At 35.5% G+C, this 18,951-nt stretch overlaps 1 protein-coding gene across 2 annotated transcripts; it reads right to left on the bottom strand.

Annotated features, from left to right (window-relative positions):
* Window positions 1-507: 507 nt before the first annotated feature.
* LOC108810186 (pre-mRNA-processing protein 40A) lies at window positions 508-8,033 on the bottom strand. 2 transcript variants are annotated; one of them, XM_018582319.2, is made up of 27 exons: window positions 7,865-8,033; window positions 7,529-7,729; window positions 7,245-7,433; window positions 6,597-6,658; window positions 6,264-6,333; window positions 5,258-5,310; window positions 5,117-5,174; window positions 4,778-5,037; window positions 4,624-4,693; window positions 4,275-4,373; window positions 4,112-4,180; window positions 3,942-4,019; window positions 3,699-3,785; window positions 3,571-3,605; window positions 3,377-3,482; window positions 2,969-3,049; window positions 2,790-2,882; window positions 2,659-2,712; window positions 2,459-2,575; window positions 2,285-2,383; window positions 2,153-2,200; window positions 1,987-2,079; window positions 1,645-1,752; window positions 1,506-1,570; window positions 1,308-1,410; window positions 928-1,239; window positions 508-839 (listed from the first exon to the last, which is right to left on the bottom strand). In XM_018582319.2, the coding sequence occupies exons 1-27, from the start codon at window positions 7,898-7,900 to the stop codon at window positions 702-704; spliced, it is 2,784 nt and encodes a 927-aa protein (XP_018437821.1). In that variant the 5' UTR covers window positions 7,901-8,033; the 3' UTR covers window positions 508-701. The 2 variants fall into 2 exon arrangements, with proteins under 2 accessions (XP_018437821.1, XP_018437828.1); XM_018582326.2 differs by having other exon boundaries at window positions 928-1,233; window positions 7,865-8,032.
* Between the last annotated feature and the right edge of the window lie 10,918 nt (window positions 8,034-18,951).

The raw sequence follows: 18,951 nt of genomic DNA, 5'->3' as shown, positions 1-18,951 counted from the left end.
GGTTACCAAACTACTGCTATCATCTTTGGGACTTACCACAAACTCTGTTTATATTTTACATATAATTCTCATGAATCCTACAGCATATTTGGAAGTTAGAAACTCATTGATGTTTTAGAAGATCAAAATTAGCTCCAGCTGCAGGTCTAAAAAAAAAAAGCAGAGAATGCACCAATCTGGTTTGATATCAACTTCCCTAATAAGGCTAATCCCACTGGTGCAAACGAAGTGCTAGTACACAGAAGAGGGTATGCACCACCAACTAGTTTGCTGAAGTTTATATAGGCACATCGTTGATCAATGGCTATATGAATTGTGGAGCCTTATTCATTTTATGCAGAGCCAGCGATCTACTCTGAGGATTGCAGAGTGTAACCACTGATCATAGATACCACTCCTGCATTGCAAGGAATGGAGACCCGGATGGCGCAGAAGAAGCATAATGTTGTTTTCACCAATAGGTCCTTTTTGCCGAGATAGCTTTTAACGATAAACTCAATGTCAAAATAAAAGTAAACAGATAATAAATGCTTTCGAACCCCGTCTTCCTTAGGAACATTATATCCGATTATTAAAGAAACGAAAAAGAAAGAAAACTACCGCTATAGTGCGTAAAGATTAATCATTGGTAGTAAAAGTCTCTAAAAGAAGTACAAATGTTTCAGATGAAGAAAGAAATGTTATTACCCACTTCTCAGCGATTAAAGTTTGATTTCGCCATCTTCCCCAACTTCTCCATCTTCTAACTCATCATTACCACCTCGACGACTACTCTCACGCTGCTCTTTCTTCTGTCTTTTATGCCGACTTTCACTGTCTGATTCTGGCGTGTTTGCGTGCTGCCAGGAAAACCATCTCTCTTAAATTTTAAACATCTTGTCAAATTTGAAGCTTAGCTGAGTCAGAACTTAAGTCGAGAGGAAGTACCTTTCTTGATTTTTTGCGATCATTACTACCATGTTTACGGGATGATGACTTCTTCGACTCCTCTCTGTCATCCCTATCAGAACTGACATCTTCATCAGAATTGTGATGGCGTCTCCTATGTTTCCTGTCTCGGTCTTTTCCTTTTCTTTTCTCCTCTTTGTGACCTTCACTCACATCTACGGTATCACCATCCGATTCCTCCCTTTTGCTACTCCTCTCTTTTTCGCGTTCTCTTTCCTTTTCCCTTCTCTCCTTCTCCTTGTCTTTCCGCTTTTCTTTCTCCTCCCTATCCTTCTCTTTCCTACTCTGAAACTTCCACAACAGTAAAAATCTTAGACACCTACTTTCAACATAAAAGATTATATAAGAATTTACATTACCTTTTCCTCATCACGCTTACGCTCCTTCTCCTTTGCCTTTTCCTGTAAGCTCGCTATGTATTCCTCAAAAAGCCCTCTGCTAACATTATCATCTCCAATCGATCTGAAGAAATTCGAAATAGGACCTTTTTATTCTTTTATTCAAGGTGTTTGTTAAGAGCTATGAAGATTCTTGTTCTGAAGCAAGAAACTATTTACCTGTACTCTTGACTTTCTTCGACTAGTTGTTTGACATCTTCCCAATTTGATGCTGCGGTTATTTCCTAACAGAAATAAATTTATGTTTAAACGTCCTAGAGAACTCAAAGAAAAGTAAGTCACCATGGATAAGATATACCTTGAAAGTGCGCAAGAGATTGGTAAATTCTTCAGCCAAACGCTGAAGCTTTCTGGCTTCTTTTTCTTCTTTTTCCTTCATCCTCTCAACCATGTCATTATATATAAGCTGAAATAGACACATTAGAGCCTATTCAACTGAGCTTTCAAAGAGTACCTTCACAAATACTTGTTGTACTCGAGAAAAAAAACTTCAACGAGTATTAACTCAAAAATGTTTACATAAATCTCGTCAACGAGTAGTTGCGAAATAACGCACTGAAGGTGTGATGGGTTAAAGCATGCCATGAACAACAAGTTAAACTCATTGACTACAGAGAGAAGCAGAAGTTTGAGCCAGTACCTTTAAATTTATGTCTGATATTGGCTGAGAACTGAGATCTTCTGAAAGAGCAGATTTAAAATCTTCAAACATCCATGAGGCTACCATGGAAACCTATTAGAGAAATGAATTAAAGAAAAGTTTGGCATAAGAACAAGCAAAAATGCTAGCTATATTTTTTACTTGCCTTCCTTGACTTCATCGCATCCTTTACGCGACTCTTGTCCTCGTGATACTGTCCATTAAAAAAATAGCTTATTTTCCCAACTATCAGATTCACGCAAAGCTAGAATAGTATACTATATCTACTCCAAACTACCTGCTTCTCTAATTCTTCCGTGATATCTTCGAATAAGTCTTTCGGAGTTGAGCCAGACAAATTAGATGCAACAGCTTGGTATTGAGGCAAGTCTCTTACCTGTACAAAAAATAATAACTGAGTAAAAGAATCCAACATAATTTTTCCCACAAAGATATAAAATTGGTTGTGAACCTCAATGCAATACTCCAACCAATACGTCTTGGCTGTAAGGATGCCAGCAGCGACATGTTCTTCCAATAGTGTACGAAATGCATCACGGTTTTTTCTCTCAGCCCGCCTAACATGTTCCTAGCTCCACATGAAAATGAAAGAATTAGCTTTGGACTTCACGAGAACAAATATGAGGTTACAATTCTTAACATCGACCTTACTTTCTCTACCCTCTTCAGCTCCTCTTCTTCCTTCTCCAGGTCATTAATGTAATCCTGGGATAACAAACATTTGAAAAATATGAAAAATATTCCAGTTGTGGCAATTTGAATTTCTCGATGAATTTACATACCTCAAAACCAATCAAACGATCTATCTTTTCAAGAGATGCGCTTCTTTCATCATCCTCCAGTCTATCCTGAATTTTGCGCCATTGTGTACTGGCCTTCAAAACGTATTATAAAAGACATTATGGCAAAGGTCTATGAAACAAAAATATTTGCAGGAATGGTTACACAAACAGTTGTGTACTTTGATATAGTCACAGGTTTCAAGAAACTTCCGATATTCTGCCATCTTCTGCCGATGTTCTGCCACTGCCTTCTCTCTTTCCTGCAGATTAAAGGATCCTTGATGTCAATCTAAATAAATGAATTTGCCCATTCTATTCTCTATTGAAGTTTCAAAAGCCATCACACTGGCGCACTAGATCTTTACTTAGCCCCAATATAAGTGACCACCAACAGCATTAGCTTGCCATAACTATGTGACGTCTCTTATGATCATTCTAAGGTAGAAAAGGACAATTCAAATGGTAATGACCAGCAATAATTATAATTCGTCAAACACCTCAATGCTTGTTTCCATGACTTGATTTATTTAGAAGAGCAAAGTATCTTATTAAACACCCAAACTGAAAAAAAACACACAGATAATTACCTTCCTCTCAAGTTCCACAATATAATTGTCAAAAAGATCTTCACGATCCCTTGGGCGATCAACAGCTTTAAAACGCTCATCATTTTCAAACAAACTCAAAGCTTTGCTGGTGATGAAAAAGTTTCCATTAGCACATACGTCACACATACAATAAAGACAATAACCCAAGATTCTTTAATTAGCTGGAACCAAACCTCCATTTCAGGGATGATGATAATTCTTCACACTCCTGAGGTCAAGAAATACCATCGTAACACTTAAATCAGCTCATCAACCACACTAAACGATGAAACACCAAACTTCTGAATCCTTTGGTACATACCTCTAGCATCTTGACAAATTCTTCCCGCGCTTTCTTCTGTCTCCATCGCCTTTCCTCAGCTTCCACTTTTTTCCTTTGACCGAGATACTGGCACATTAGAATTGACAATCAGATGTAAGAATTAAGCTACTCAAATTGGAAATCTACCGGTGAAAAGTTGATTGCATCACAAATAAAGACATCAGTACATTATAGACAGGGATATTAAAATGCATTTGCACTTGATTCCTAACAAATAAATACCTCGTTAAAAGCTTGTTTCCGCTCACCGAGTGTCCTCAAAGCACCATATCTTTTATCATGAACAATCTCTTTAGTTGTCTACAAGGAGATGATAACATCGGTAATGGAGCTGTTACATGGTCTGGGAGAGAAAGAGTACATGTCATATCTATTAATGGCATCCACGTTACCTGTTCCCATGTCCAGTCGGACTGAACATTTACAGATTCCAAAAGAGACTTGAAAGCAGCTTTAGCCTCCTAGAGAGAAAAAAAACAGTGCAAAAAAATAGACGGATGGGTGAAAACATAAAGCTACAGATAACAGCAGGAAAAAATTAGGATAAGAAAATACCTGCTTAGTAGCATACATCATGGGTTCCTCAACGTTTGCTTTGTCACCAGCAGCTGTCATATTGGATTTTCCATTCACCGACATTTCCTTATTATCAACCTAACAAAAACATTCAATGAAATTAGAAAAGCATAGTAAGGTCCAACGGTCGAATTAAAATATTCATGAACCATCAAATCACCACACGTACAGTAAACACCAAAAAGAATTTTTTAAAAAACTTGAACAAGGTATCTATTCACCTCCATATACATGAAACTGAATTAGATAGCAGGGAAGCAGAATATATAGGACTACACTATTAGATTCTAGGCAAGTCATTATAGAAAAAGGTATAGTAAAGTCATGCCTCATTGTTTGGTGCGGGCGCTCCATCATTTGATTCATATGCCCCCTGAGACGGTAAATTATCCATTTTCCTAGTAAGAAGAGCATACGAGATATATTCAGAGACGTGATAAGAGGTATAATCATCAAACAAAACTTGCCAACTAAAATGGTACATTGCAGTAGCCTCAGAATCACTAGTTGCAGCTGACTTTGGAGTAACAGAAGCAGCAGGGGGAGGACGGGTGACAGGTACAGCTAAACCCGCTGGAATAGGACTTGAAGAATGCGCAGGAATTGTTGGAGACATGCTAGCGGTCACAGGAGTGCTAACAGCTAGATCAGATGAGGATGCAGCAACGTGGGATAGAGAGGTCGATCCAGGTTCGGAATGGGGCCTCTTTGCACTAGCTAATTCGGCTTGTTCCCGAGCTAACTGCACAAAACAACAATGCAGGTTTAATGTAGGGCGCCGCATTGGGATATCTGCATATGAGATAAGTAAATTGGCAAACCTTTAAATCTTCCGGAATTGTCCACTTAGACTCCTTTGTAACCTTGTTATAATAATACCTGCACGAGTTTAAACAATAAATCAGTTGCAACAAAAGAGCATAAGCAAGAAATTAAAACCAATGAAATTTAAAGATACCCACTTCCTTCCTTCAGCTGTTGTAAATTCCTTCCATACAGTGGATGCATCTGCCCTCTGTAAAATGAGATTTAAGTTGCGAGAAACTACAAAATCATGCATATATAGGATAGATTTTGATGTATAAAACAATACTATTTCCACAGAAACCAAAAACGTCACTAAGGTAATAAGATCTAACAGAAGAAAAAGTTAAGATCTATGTGCTCCTATAAATGCATAGAAGCAATAAGAACATGTCAACCACACGCCATTAGCAAATACCAGACTGAGTTCATGTAACTTAGGCTCCAAGACATGGGTTTATCAGGTCTATCAATGAACTTGGTTTAACATACACCAAACTATCCATCAGCTTCACGACAGCATTCAGATCTCATCTTTCTTGCATATGTTAAAATAAAATTGTCTTGTAAATCAAAAAAATAGCAGAGAGAGAACAATACTCACTACAAAAACAACTAGAATACCTCTGAAGAGATCAGGGTAAGGGTACTTTTGAAGTTCTAGTATTCTAATAAAGAAAACGAGGGCAGAGACTTGCAAAAGTTATTTTAAAAATAAAAATAAGATCAGAAATAAATTTATTCAACTAGCATGGTAAATTTGCAATTTGACCCCAGCCTGTGTATAATTTTTTTACCTACAGATAGCATCAGTACCATTGCAGCCTAACTTAAAAGTGAAAACTTATCAAATCTCACACTGAAAAGAAAAACAAATTAATATATGTGCAAAAATGGTCTGGCATCACCTAAGAGATCAATTGACTGAAAATACCAAAAGTATATTTGCCTGTTTTAAAAAAGTTAAAATGCCTGGCTTCCAATAAGCACTTAGCAGTCGTTATATCTCTCCAAAGTCACCATGGAGTTTCCAAACCAGTGGTAAAGAACATAATAGAACAACATTTTCCAGACAGCGCATGCAACCGTTTACATCACTAGTGAAGTGACACACGAACAAAAAGCACTAATAAGCTTCCATGATAGGCAGGATGAAAGTCTTACCTCAAGTGGTGTCATCAGTTCAAGAGGTTTTTCCCAACTTGATTGCTTAGTCTGCTTGTTATAATAATACCTAGATAAGATAAGTGTCCATTAGATGACTGGAAATAGTTTTAGGTATCATAGATCCAAAACAATATACAAAAATCCGCATGAAAAGTAATCAAGAGCACGGATGACCATATGAAAAGTTCAAAAAGTGATAAGCCTAGGAGCTATCTCCTACTAAACTAATCAATTTGTAACGGGAACTGCATGAACACAGACATACAGTACACCATAGAGACAAAAAGGAAGATAATCGGCCTAAATCTTAATGATTAGGTCAGTACATACTTTCTACCATCAGCAGATGTATGCTCCATCCAGTCAGATGCAGATTGCGGAGTCAGACTTCCCTGTCATTTAACAAGCACATAAAGAAAAAAAAACACAAAACTGATAAGTTAGGTGAGTGGTCCGCATAAAAGAGATGGTGCATACATAGAGACTAGAGAAAACGTTTGATAAGAGTTCTTCAATAATTGCCACATCAGATACCCAGTGACTGAGTATGCATCTTATGACTTGAAAAGGTTCGGAAGATTAGGGTATCGATTTGAAAAGCTTGAGAGAAATTTTGGGCTCTCCAGAACAAAACCCTAGGTCATTCTAAGTTGAGAATTCCAGGTTCAGTGTCTGTTATTCATCCTTAAGAGATTAAATGAAGCAGTTCATGTTTTTAACCTTATCAGAGCTTGAGCTAAGTTGACGTTCAGAGAAAATATACTCTATAAACTAACATTTGCTAAGTAGGGGAAAACCCGATTCAAATAGGAGGAAATTGTTGTAATACCATAAATAATAAAAGGTATATGTGGGTAGACTCAACCTATATGACAATACAACTAACCGTAACCCGATTTCACAGTTTAGTAAGAGATGGATCCTTAGTTAATACGCATCAATACAAGCCACCAAAAAATATTTCTCGAAACCACTTACTGGGTCTGTGGGAGTGGCTGGTGTTTGTTGACTAGTCTGCTGAACAGGGGAAACAAGTGTTGTACTTTGACTTACAACAGGAGCAGGCCAAGAGTTCGCTGGTGGTGGGACACTACCAGATGCATGCATCTGCGGAGTTGGTTGTACTAAGGACGGTGGTTGTTGCTGGCCATAAGATGCTGGTGCAAACTGCAAGATCAAGAATCCAGGAAAGCGAAAACGAATCATACACGTATCCAGCCGGCCATCCAAAAAAACAAAAAAAAAAAAGGAAGAAGCCTCACTGTATATGAAGAAGAAAAGGGAGGTCCAGATGTACCAAAGCCTACAAGTGGAGGTGCATTGGGCTGTGATTGTCCAGGCTGACCTGGTCTCACTGGAAAAAGCTGCTGGCTTTGAACATTTGGTGGTACATGTCCATAAGGGTGATGAAACGGCTGTGAAGCTGCAGGAACAAATTGCTGCCCAGGAACCATCGGCCGAAACTGCTCAAAGAGAGATCTCATGAGTAAAGATTACTATTAGATCTTATGCAAATCCGACGATTACTACATGTATGATACTGAAACTAAGGCGGCGCAAGAACATATCAATAGATGAAAGGGAGTAAGTTTGGGCACCTGGGCACCAGAGGATTGAGGAAGATTGTTCGACATGTTCCGATGAAATTAGTTGCCTCTCTCCGATTTGAAGCGAAACCCTAACATATACAAAAAGCACAGACCAGAAACGATGAGAGTATCGCTCTCCCCAATTTCTTAACCCTAATCAAATAATTTCGATGTCCACGCGATAGATTGTGCGCCTTTACTCAATTTAAAACACCAAGTAGTTTACACTCAATGACTTGAAAACGACATGTAGTTTTATGCGTATTTGGAACTACTCTGGGCATTAGTCGAGCTACCGGTATGAACCCGAATTTTTAAGCTTTATGTGTATATATATCTATATATATTAATATATATATTTCTTTTGATAACCGTAGAGTCCGGCGATCGAGTCAACCGATTAATTCTACGAGGCCCACGACACTCCACGTATTCTTGCGATTTAACGCTAGCCAGGTGGCCACACGGGGTTTCGAAGCCGGGTCCGTATTGGGGTCGTAACTCCCTCGAGACCACTAGCCCACCACCACGTGGTTATATATTAAATATTTACAATAAGTTATGTCGCCTCAAGTAATGTAAGTCACTGGTTTCGGTTTCATAAATTCGGGTTCGAACATATCTTTGGTATTTTTTTGTTTATTTATATTTTTCTTTATAAATGAAGGGCAAACTGATAATTTGATGTCATTTCCTTTCCTTTAACCTACACTAGGATAAGATCTGCGCTTTGTCCGGGATAAAATTATTATTTTATTATGTTTTGAGAATAAAATAACAGTTTGGTTTTATTTGGATTAGGGGTGTCAATCCGAATATCGGGTTGGTTTCGGTTCGGTTCGATTTTTTCGGTATTTCGGTTTGTAAAATATAATTAATGTTTAAAATCCATATTTAATTCGGTTCGATTTGGTTTATATACCGTCCGTTTGCATTTTATTCGGTTTTATACCCAAAAACAAAATTATTTAGTTTGAAATCATTATATATTATATGAATTTTGGAGTCATGTTGTCAAAAAGTGATTTATTAAAAAATATTATATATTTAATTTTTTTTAAAAAACAAAAAAATGCTTATATCATCTAATAAATTAATCAAATCTAAAATTAATATCAAAGCTCTAAATTTAAAAAAAAAAAAAAAAAAAAAAACAAAACAGAAGCATGAAAGAATTTTTTTATTTTCTTCCATATTAATGTTTATCAAATTAATATGTCTTCGATTGAACACAACTCTGTTTGTTTAAAGATATAAAAAAATTGTAAAGAATTTCAACTAATTGTTATCCATCAAATTTATAATATTTACTTCAATTTAGTTACTGTTAAAATAAAGCAAAAAGATCACAAAAAGACTAAAAAATAAGAAGTCTGAGTTGTAGTAAATTATTATCTAATTATAGTTCAAGTGATTTAAGTGATTTAATATATAGGGGATATATCGGGCTGGACATTTGTAATTGTAATTATGGACCGAAATCTATTTTGAATTTTTTATTATAATTTTAATTAGTAATAAATAATAAGTAATTATAATATGTTAACTAGATTTTGATCCGCACGCTCGTGCGAGTGTTCGTTTTAATTTTTATATAATTTTTTTTTACATAAATATTATTAGAGGACAATGGAAAATTGAATACTGTTTTGTTTTTTATATTATATACTATTTTTTAGACGGTCTTAACTCTTCAATGTAACGTATATCATGGATATAACGATTAATAATATAATAACAAAGTATTAAATATTTTTTTAATTTTTATGCTAATAATATATTATTTTGTACACTCATCTAAACTTTTCTGATTATTTTTATAAATAACTAAAGAATAAACACGAAAAAAGAAACCAAATAAGAATAAGATCGAATGTATCTCGACATAGAGTAGCGCTGCTCACACTTCTATCTACATTGTCTCTTGAAGAAGTTTACTCTCAACATATCTAAGCCTCATTAGCAAACTCTTCAACCTTCCGTTTTTTTCTTAGAATTTCTCAGTTTATCCTATTCAGAAGCGGGTCATTGCTCTTGAACTTTCTTGCAAACAGATGTCACTCATTACCATATTTCTATAATCCCTTGCCCCTAGTGTTTTAGGATGCAGCTATGGAGGATTAATGTCCCACGCTATGTAGTGAAGGTCGTATGTGGTCAATGGTGGTGTTCTTGAACTCATCCGAGTTGCAAATGAGTTTCTTAATTTTTCCGGAGATGAAACTAAGTTTTTTTTAGTAGTGGAGGGTTTTTCGTAAGTTGTCATAACCAATAATGTAATATTCTGAAAACAGTCTTGATAGGAATGTCCAAGCTGAACCTGAAACATTTTACATGCTATAATGTATCATTTCAACATTTCTTTACCGAAGAAAAAAATATTCATCAGAAATTTAAAGTTCTAAATTTTTGTCTTTCTTAACAAAAATATGTATAAGGTTTTATGTCTTACTCAACTCAAGTCAATCCTTAGATGCGAAGTCCGAAAATGCCAATATGTCTCTTTTGAGATTCAATATTTGAGACTAATCTTCTAATCTCAAATAGTTTTGAGATTAAACTTTTAAAAATCAATAATTTTAGTATTTAGATTAATCTATACTATACTAAAAGGAGAATAAGATCATCATTTAGCATGTCCACGTATGCACGGAAAATCAACCAATCAGAGAGTCTGAAATTGCCACGTCACCTCCGCTTGAGACAAGAAAAAAAAATGCTACAGAAAGGATTGAACCCGGGTTAGTATGACATAAATATAGGACAATTACCACTAACCCATTGAAACTTTCTTGGACACATATACAAAAATCACTAATTATATATGTACGTAATTAAAAAAATCCAAGATAAACCTAAAACTAGGTCCCGAGTAATCTCCGCTTAATCTCCGATTTTTACATTAGGCGCTAGGCCCAACCCGAACGTACATATAGCGCCTACCGAATTTTTGAACAGAGGCACTAACAATCAAACCTCCTCTTTACTCTCATCTTTAATGTCTTTCGTTTCAACTCCCTCTCTATCTATTTCTTATAAACCTCTTCACCGGTTCCAATCAAAATCCTCTCAAGAAGTCGAACCCGCGATGAAACCGATGGAAAATTCCCACCGATCAAAAACACCGGCAAAACCGGAGTCTCCTCCACCAACCCTGTCTCCGGCGATCCTATGTCGAAGAAACCAAACGGCAAGGCGGTTCTCCACTCCGACTCCTCCGCTAAAGCCGATGAAGTGTTGTTCTTCAGAGATGCCGAATTCGGACCACAAGAAGGCGAGTTAAGGTTTCGTCTGATCCTATGTCGATTAGCTTGGTCTATTAATTAACTTAAATATTTTTGTTTATTTGTTTACCTTTCTCTTTGTGGTGTAATCAGTGGATAATAACTACGTTGAGAAGAGGAACTATACCACTTTCGTATTCTAATGGTTTTCATCTTGCTTATGGTGTGTATAGCCTCTCTCTCTTAAATACTTGAAACAGAAACTTTTAGCTCATTCAAGTATTGATATCAAGTTGCTCTCATAAAATCTGATGCAACTTCTCTTTGCTTATGAAGTTTATAATGTTTTTTTTCTTACAGGTTATATATATCAACTCTGTGAAAGAAATAGAAGCTTAATTTGGAAAAAATCTTAAATACAGAAAATTCTAAAAGTTAACAAAAAAGCTAATAAAAATTAAATTATGATATCACTTGAAAGATTCTTTGACAATATTAATAAAATATTTAAGCGATAATTAGAAAAGTTTGATTTATTTGCCGGCCAAAAGTTTATTATTAATTAGCATCAGTTATTTCAAGATGTTTAGGAAAGGATGGATAAAAAAAAGGATGGACATAAATGATATATCAAACTATGAGTATTACTTTGTAAAGCTGACTTAGATAACACATGCATCCATTTCGAGTCCTTTTTGATGCCTAAATTCAATTTCTTCAAAGCAGTTCTTCCACAAAGAGATCGTATGAGATATTGTTTTGATATTCAGATTTTTTTCTTGATTGTTAAGAAGATTGATAACTGTAAAAATGTCTCCTTCGAATATAATATGTTTATAACCGAGTTCCCAACATGAGACAAGTTTGTTTAAAAAGTAAGTAATTTCAGTTTTCTTATATTATATAATAAATATATATTATTTACTGATAATAAAAATATAGTTATTCATCTATCACAAATATATATGCAAATATGTGAATTATGTAGAACAATCAAACAAGATAATGATATCCTCAAAGAAAAATTTAAAAATATATTTATGTTATGTAGTCTTATTTTATATTTTTTAAATAATGCAATACAATATTATACATTATTCTTTTAGAATCGAAAAATACATATAATATCTTATCCGCGCGTAGCGCGGTTAAAAATCTAGTAATAATAAAAAGTGAAAAGAGAGGAAGCCTGTGAAGAGCTTGAAATAAGCAGTAAGCTTTGTTGTTTGATATTACAACTCCACATTAACCCACCAGCCAGTATTAAAAAATTTGACATCCTTAATAAGAGACATATTTATAGGGTTGGTATGTTTTCTGTAAATTGTGTCGGAAAATCTAACTTGAAAGGCAAGATTAGAACCGATTGATATTCTATTTTAATATTCTGTTTTGAACAAATCATATAGATCCTCATACATTTTTTTAGGGGTGGGTGTTCGGGTATCCATTCGGATTCGGTTCGGGTTTATTTGAGTTTCGAGTTTTCGAAGTCAAAGATTTCAGTTCCATTCGGGTATTTCTAAATTTCGATTCAGGTTCGGTTTGGATCTTTGCGGGTTCAGTTCTGGTTCGGTAACCCATTTAAATTATTTTTAAATATTTAAAATTTATTTATACTTCAAATTTCTCAAAATCTATAAATAAAATAATATATTATAAATAAATTTGAATAACATATGTCAAAATACCTAAACTTAACATATAAATTAGTTTGGTTTCAACATTTGGATAGAGAATCAATAGATTGTTTAAGTATTTTTGGTGTTTTGAGTATAGTTTAGCTATTTTAGACATCTACTTTTGACTATTTGTATATATTTTCAAGTATTTTGGAAAAATAAAAAGTATCTTATATATTTTGGATGTTTTTAATATACATTAAATCTAAAAATAATTAATATATATATGTATATATATATATCTATTTCGGATACATTCGGGTACCTAAAATATCTTGGTTCGGGTTGGGTTCGGTTTCGGTTCTATAAACACCAAAATTTTGAATCCGTTCGGATACAAATTTCGGTTTGGATTCGATACTACATTTTCGGATCGGATTCGGTTCGATTTTTGGATCCGGATTTTTTGCACAGCCCTACATTTTCGACTGAACTGATTGATATTGTTAAAATCCTACCGTGAAATATAGAAACTAACTAGTATTGCAGCCCGGATCAGTCTACTGTTTTTAAACCTTGTTTGATAATATGTCATCGCTCAATCAAATTAAATTATTACTTTTTTCAAACATTCTATGAACATTGGCAAATAATATTAGAAGTGCATGTATTAGAAACAAAGCTGTTGAAAGGGCCAAAATAATAACTATGAAATTGCTTTTAAAATGGATACATGTTGCAGTATCTATAAAAAAATAATATATACATTGTATTATTTTTGATATAAAATAATAATATATATACCAAAAGTATAAAATATAGTTTACAATACTACATTTCATCCATTACCTTTTTTTGAACAATATCCGTTAACTCTTCTTCAAAATCAGTATCAGCTTTGATGCTTCTTCAGAATCCCGTACATGTCTGCAGCAAACTAAAATAATTTCAAAATTATACAATACAAATATGTATCCTATAATTTTACTTTGATTTTGCAGGATAAGTTTTCATATGAACTTCGTACACACTACCATTAATACACGTATATTTTGGAAGCTCTGCAACAAATTCAAGGTTAAATTAATTTCTCCAAAATCACTCTACGGTCTACCAGTGTCAATTTCTTCTCTACACGATTTTAAACCCGACCTCCACAATCCATGATGCAAGCAGATGACTGTACTGTATCAATTTAAAAACGACTGTATTCCGCCATGTCAATCTAAAAATTTGTTGATAGTGGATTTTGAAGTATTAATCCAGGCAATGAACAATAAAAATTAAAATTGATCCAGAAAAGTTACAAAGAAACCTGTTTAAGATCGGTACTGAAAGTTTAGAAGAGATTAAAGAATTACTTGTTTTGCTTCGCTGAACAACTGGGATTTGTAAAAGAAAGCTTTTAGTGAACATCGCTTGAAGATTTGATGTAAGTTCATTTATTTTTTACCATAATTTAAAAAAAAACCGTTTATATGAGAGAGGGGAGATCGTGGCTTGGAGAGAAACAATTTAGTAGGGTTGGGAAAAAAATCCGAACCCGAAAAACCAAACCGAACCCGATCCGAAAAAGTAGCACCGAACCCGAACCAAAATTGATTAAATATCCGAACGGGTTCAAAATTTTGGTATTTAAAAAAATGAAACCGAACCCGATCCGAACCGAAGTATTTCGGGTACCCGAATGTATCCGAAATAGATTTATATACTTAAATATATAAATTATTTTTAGATATAATATATATTAAAAACATTCAAAATATATAAGATACCTTTAAGTTTTCTAAAATACTTGAAAAATATATGAAAATAGTAAAAGGTAAATGTTTAAAATAGCTAAAATATACTAAAAACACCAAAAATAGTTAAATATATATTGATTCTCTATTCAAATATTCAAAGAAAACCAATATATATATATATATATTAAATTTAGGTATTTTGACATATTTGTTATTAAAATTTATATGTAATATATTATCTTTCTTATAGATTTTGAAAATTTAAAGTATATAATGAATTTTAAAATTTTTAAAATAATTTGAATGGGTTATCCGAACCCGGACCGAACCCGCAAAGATCCGAACCGAACCCGAACCGACATTTATAAATACCCGAATAGGGCTGAAATCTTTGACCCCGAAAATCCGAAACTCGAATGGACTGAAACGAAACCCGAATGGGTACCCGAACGCCCACCCCTACAATTTAGAAACCGATAATACAGTTTTGTTTGAGAAAAAAACTGTATTAATTTTATTCTTTTAATTTGAATTTTAATTATTTTTGAAGCATAATTACACATGTCAAGATTTGATTGATAAGGTGACTTGTGCTTTAGTATATAGAAGATATCTGAAGTTTAGGAATAAGTTTGATGAAAATATAAAAGGATTTCGTTTGTTCAAAAAAAATTAAACAGTATATATAAAATTAATTGATAGCCAATTATCAAGGAAGCTACTGCTAAGATATAAAAGATTATGATTTTCTATAACAGTTTACGTGGGAGGCAATATTAGAGAAAGGGAATGACGTGGGAGGCAATATTAGAGAAAGGGAATAACAGTTTACAGCGGTTGCTGTTGCGGTTGCGGGAGTTTGCGGATGCGGGTGGTTGCGATTTTAAGCGTTTTCTAGAGATTTGTACGACTGGTACAGCTGTTAGAAATTGTTGCGTTTGCAGGATTCTTATGACTGGTAAACTACCAAACACAATATCTGTTAAATAAATTTAACAATATTTACATTTTATGTAATTATAAAAATATTAAAAATCATAATAATATGATAAATATAAAATTTATATTTATAAAATCATATTATTCAATTTTAAAAATTTATAGAAAATATTTTAGTTTTGAATTTTTATAATATAAATTGAAATATAATATGAATACATTTTACAATTTCTATTATTTCAATTGAAAATTTTTATTGGATATTTTAGTATTATTTTTATTTATTCTGTTTTTAAAGAAAAAAAATTTACCCTCCCGCAACCGCAAACGCTAGCTGGAACCAGCTTTTGATTTTAAGAGGTTCGGAGCGGTTTGAAGCGATTTGTAGCGTTTTCTGTGATTGTTTTGAAACGCCAACAACCGCTATGAACCGCAAAAACTGCGTTTGCGGGTGGTAGCGGGAAAACCAGTCAGCACCTAAGTGAAGGAGACAAGAACAGAATATCTTTGCTCTGAATAATACTTTTTTCATTGATTTAAAAGATTCGATTACTTCATCTATTTAACATGACAAAGACAACAATATAGACTAAAGATAAGGACAGCTAAGGCTGCCAGCTAGAAAGGTATCAGTCCTCCTTTCCAACAGCTAAGAGCACATCAAATTGGTTGCAAAGGTTCACCGTACTCTTTTGTCTCTGCATTTCTTGTGACCGTTGCTGACTCTGTTTTTGGCTTTATTTTGCAGGCCTTGCAGCATCTTGGAGTTGGGCCTGAAGCATCGGACGGTCCACTAATGCTATATCACTTACATTCCCCCTCAAACTTGAGGTAGGAGGAACTCCAACACCAAGTTTGGACCTTAAGTCAGTGTCGAAGTGTCTGCAAGCTGCTGAGTGACTTAGTGTACTGAACTCTCATCTTGGAAGAGACTTAGTGAATATGTCTGCAAGCTGCTGAGTAGAAGGAATGTGACGTGTCTCGATTAAGCCAAGAGCAACCTGTTCTTGTATGTAATGAAAATCTGTGTCGAAGTATTTAGAACGGTTATGCAGAGCCGGATTAGTACTCAGGTAGACTGCAGATAAATTGTCACAGCGAAGCACAGTAGATGTCGGTTGAGACACTCCAATATCACGCAGTAAGAATGATATCCAAGTAGTTTCCTGAGCTGTGGAGCAGAGAGCTCTATATTCTGCCTCAGTTGAGGACCTAGACACTGTCGCTTGGCGTTTAGCAGACCAAGAGATCAAGTTAGGACCCAACAAAGTGCAGAAGCCAGTTGAACGTCTTGTTTCTCTGCACCCATCCTAGTCACTATCACAATAAGCTGAGAGTGTCAAACCTGTATCTTTCTTGATATGAAGGCCAAGCTCAACGGTTCCTTTAATGTACTGCAATATCCTCTTCAAGAGACCAAAGTCAGACAAAGTAGGCGCATGCATCCGTTGACAGACTAGGTTCACATCATATTGAATGTCTAGTCTCGTTATCGTTAGGTACTGAAGCTTCCCAACCAAGCTCCTATAGTAAGTAGGTTCAGTGAAGAGCTCAGAAGGTGCATCGTCTGTCTTGGAAGGCAGAGGAGTAGGCATGGGGTTGCAGTCTGTCATCTCTGCTTGATGCAAAATGTCTCGAGCATATGCTTGTTGATGAAGAAAGATTCCCCCTGAATACTGCTCCATCTCCATACCAAGAAAGTACTTAGGAGGACCAAGATCCTTCATAGAGAATCTTGTGTTCAACGCAGACAGCAGCTCAGCCAACAACTTGTCATCACTTCCAGTCAATAAAATGTCATCAACGTAGAGTAAGAGAACCAGAGACTTATGATCATGATGATATGTAAACAAAGAGGGATCTGAGCGACAGCAGACGAAGCCAAACTCCAGAAGAAAGCTACTAAACGTATCAAACCAGGCATGTGGTGCCTGTTTGAGACCGTATAATGCTTTGGTCAAGCAACACACATGATCTGGGCTATTTGGATCAACGAAGCCATCAGGTTGAAACATATACACAGGTTCAGATAATTCGCCATGAATGAATGCACTTGACACATCCAACTGCTTAATAGGCCAGTCTCTTGTCGTTGCAACATTGAGCATAACTCGTATAGTAGCCGTTCTGACAACCGGGCTAAACGTCTCTAGATAGTCAATCCCTGCTTCCTGCTGATTACCACGAGCAACCAGGCGAGACTTGAGCTGCTTGATTGTTCCATCAGGGTTCAACTTCACGGTGTGCACCCAACCACTTGTCAGAACATTCATATCAGGCGTTCTTGGAACCAAGGTCCAGGTGTTTAGTATGTGAACCTTAGTAATTTCTTCTGTAACAGAGTTGTTCCATCCAGGATGAGCCATTGCTTCTTTTATATTCTTTGGCACATCAGGAACAAATTTTGAAGCAACCAATGCATATCGAGTGTTTGGCTTGGAGATTCCTGACTTTGCACGAGTACGCATCGCATAAACATTTTGTTGAGGCAGAGCAGGAATCACAGGATGTTGGACTTGAACAAGAGATAAGGGAGGAGAGGCTACTTCCTGTTGATCCACTACAGCAGGAGGAGTTGGAGGTACTGAGAGTGGAACTGTAGGAAGGAGCTTCGGTAGGTGGGGATTCTGTTCCTGTTCAGGAGAAGAAGTAGCCGCTTGCCAAGCCTTAAGCAGACGAGTCTCATATCGAGGAACTAGAGACTTGTACTGCTCTCTAAATGGAAAGGTTTCTTCATCAAAGATGACGTGTCTAGAGATATACACTCGTCCTATTGGTGGAAACAAGCATCAATAGCCCTTGTGATGAGGACTATAGCCAAGAAACACACACTACAATGATCTAGGCTCAAGCTTGTTTTCAGTAACATCTCTAAGACACGGGTAACAAGCAGAGCCAAAACAGCGGAGGTGAGAGTAATCAGGCTTGTGCTTTAACATCAGTTCAATCGGACTCTTTCCTTCACTTGACACTCTAGGAAGGTAGTTGGTCAGATAAGAGGCAGTGTGAAAGGCTTCAACCCAGTAGTTGAGTGGAAGATGACTTTGAAACATCATAGAGAGACCAAGCTCTATGATATGTCTATGTTTCCTTTTCGCCATACCGTTTTGTTGTGGAGTATGGGGACAAGAGACTTGATGTCGAATGCCTGAGTCTACTAGATGTTGTTTCAGTTTGTTGTTGATAAACTCGCCACCACCATCCGTTTGAAGGATTTTAATCTTTGTTGAGTACTGATTCTCCACTAGTTTTTGAAACCTAACAAAGATAGAATAAAACTCTGCTTTATTACTCAAGGGGTAGAACCAACTATAACGGGAGAATTCGTCTACAAAGATTGCATAATAACGAAACCCCTAATTGGAAACAACCGGAGAGGGACCCCAGAGATCACAGTGGATACATCCTAGAGGTTCAGAAACTAAAGAAGTAGAAACTGAAAACTGCAGTCTGCTACTCTTACTCATCTGACACGGCTGACAGAGAGACTTCTTGTTGCTCTTATTAATGATGATTGCCTTGCTGCTTTGAAGTTGTTGAAGAGTCCTAGAGTTCGTGTGTCCTAA

The sequence above is a fragment of the Raphanus sativus genome, chromosome 1 (assembly GCF_000801105.2).
Source record: "Raphanus sativus cultivar WK10039 chromosome 1, ASM80110v3, whole genome shotgun sequence".
NCBI lineage: Eukaryota > Viridiplantae > Streptophyta > Magnoliopsida > Brassicales > Brassicaceae > Raphanus > Raphanus sativus.
The sequence above is the reverse complement of the archived record's forward strand: the minus strand, read 5'-3'. Positions and strand labels throughout refer to the sequence as shown.

Excerpts from the sequence above, each read along its gene's own strand:
- LOC108810186 (XM_018582319.2), bottom strand. The coding sequence starts at position 7,900 with ATGTCGAACAATCTTCCTCAATCCTCTGGTGCCCAG. Across the intron at positions 2,713-2,789 it reads ATCGTTTGATTGGTTTTGAG|GATTACATTAATGACCTGGA; the intron begins GTATGTAAATTC and ends TTGTTATCCCAG. Across the intron at positions 2,080-2,152 it reads ATGCGATGAAGTCAAGGAAG|GTTTCCATGGTAGCCTCATG; the intron begins GCAAGTAAAAAA and ends TTTCTCTAATAG.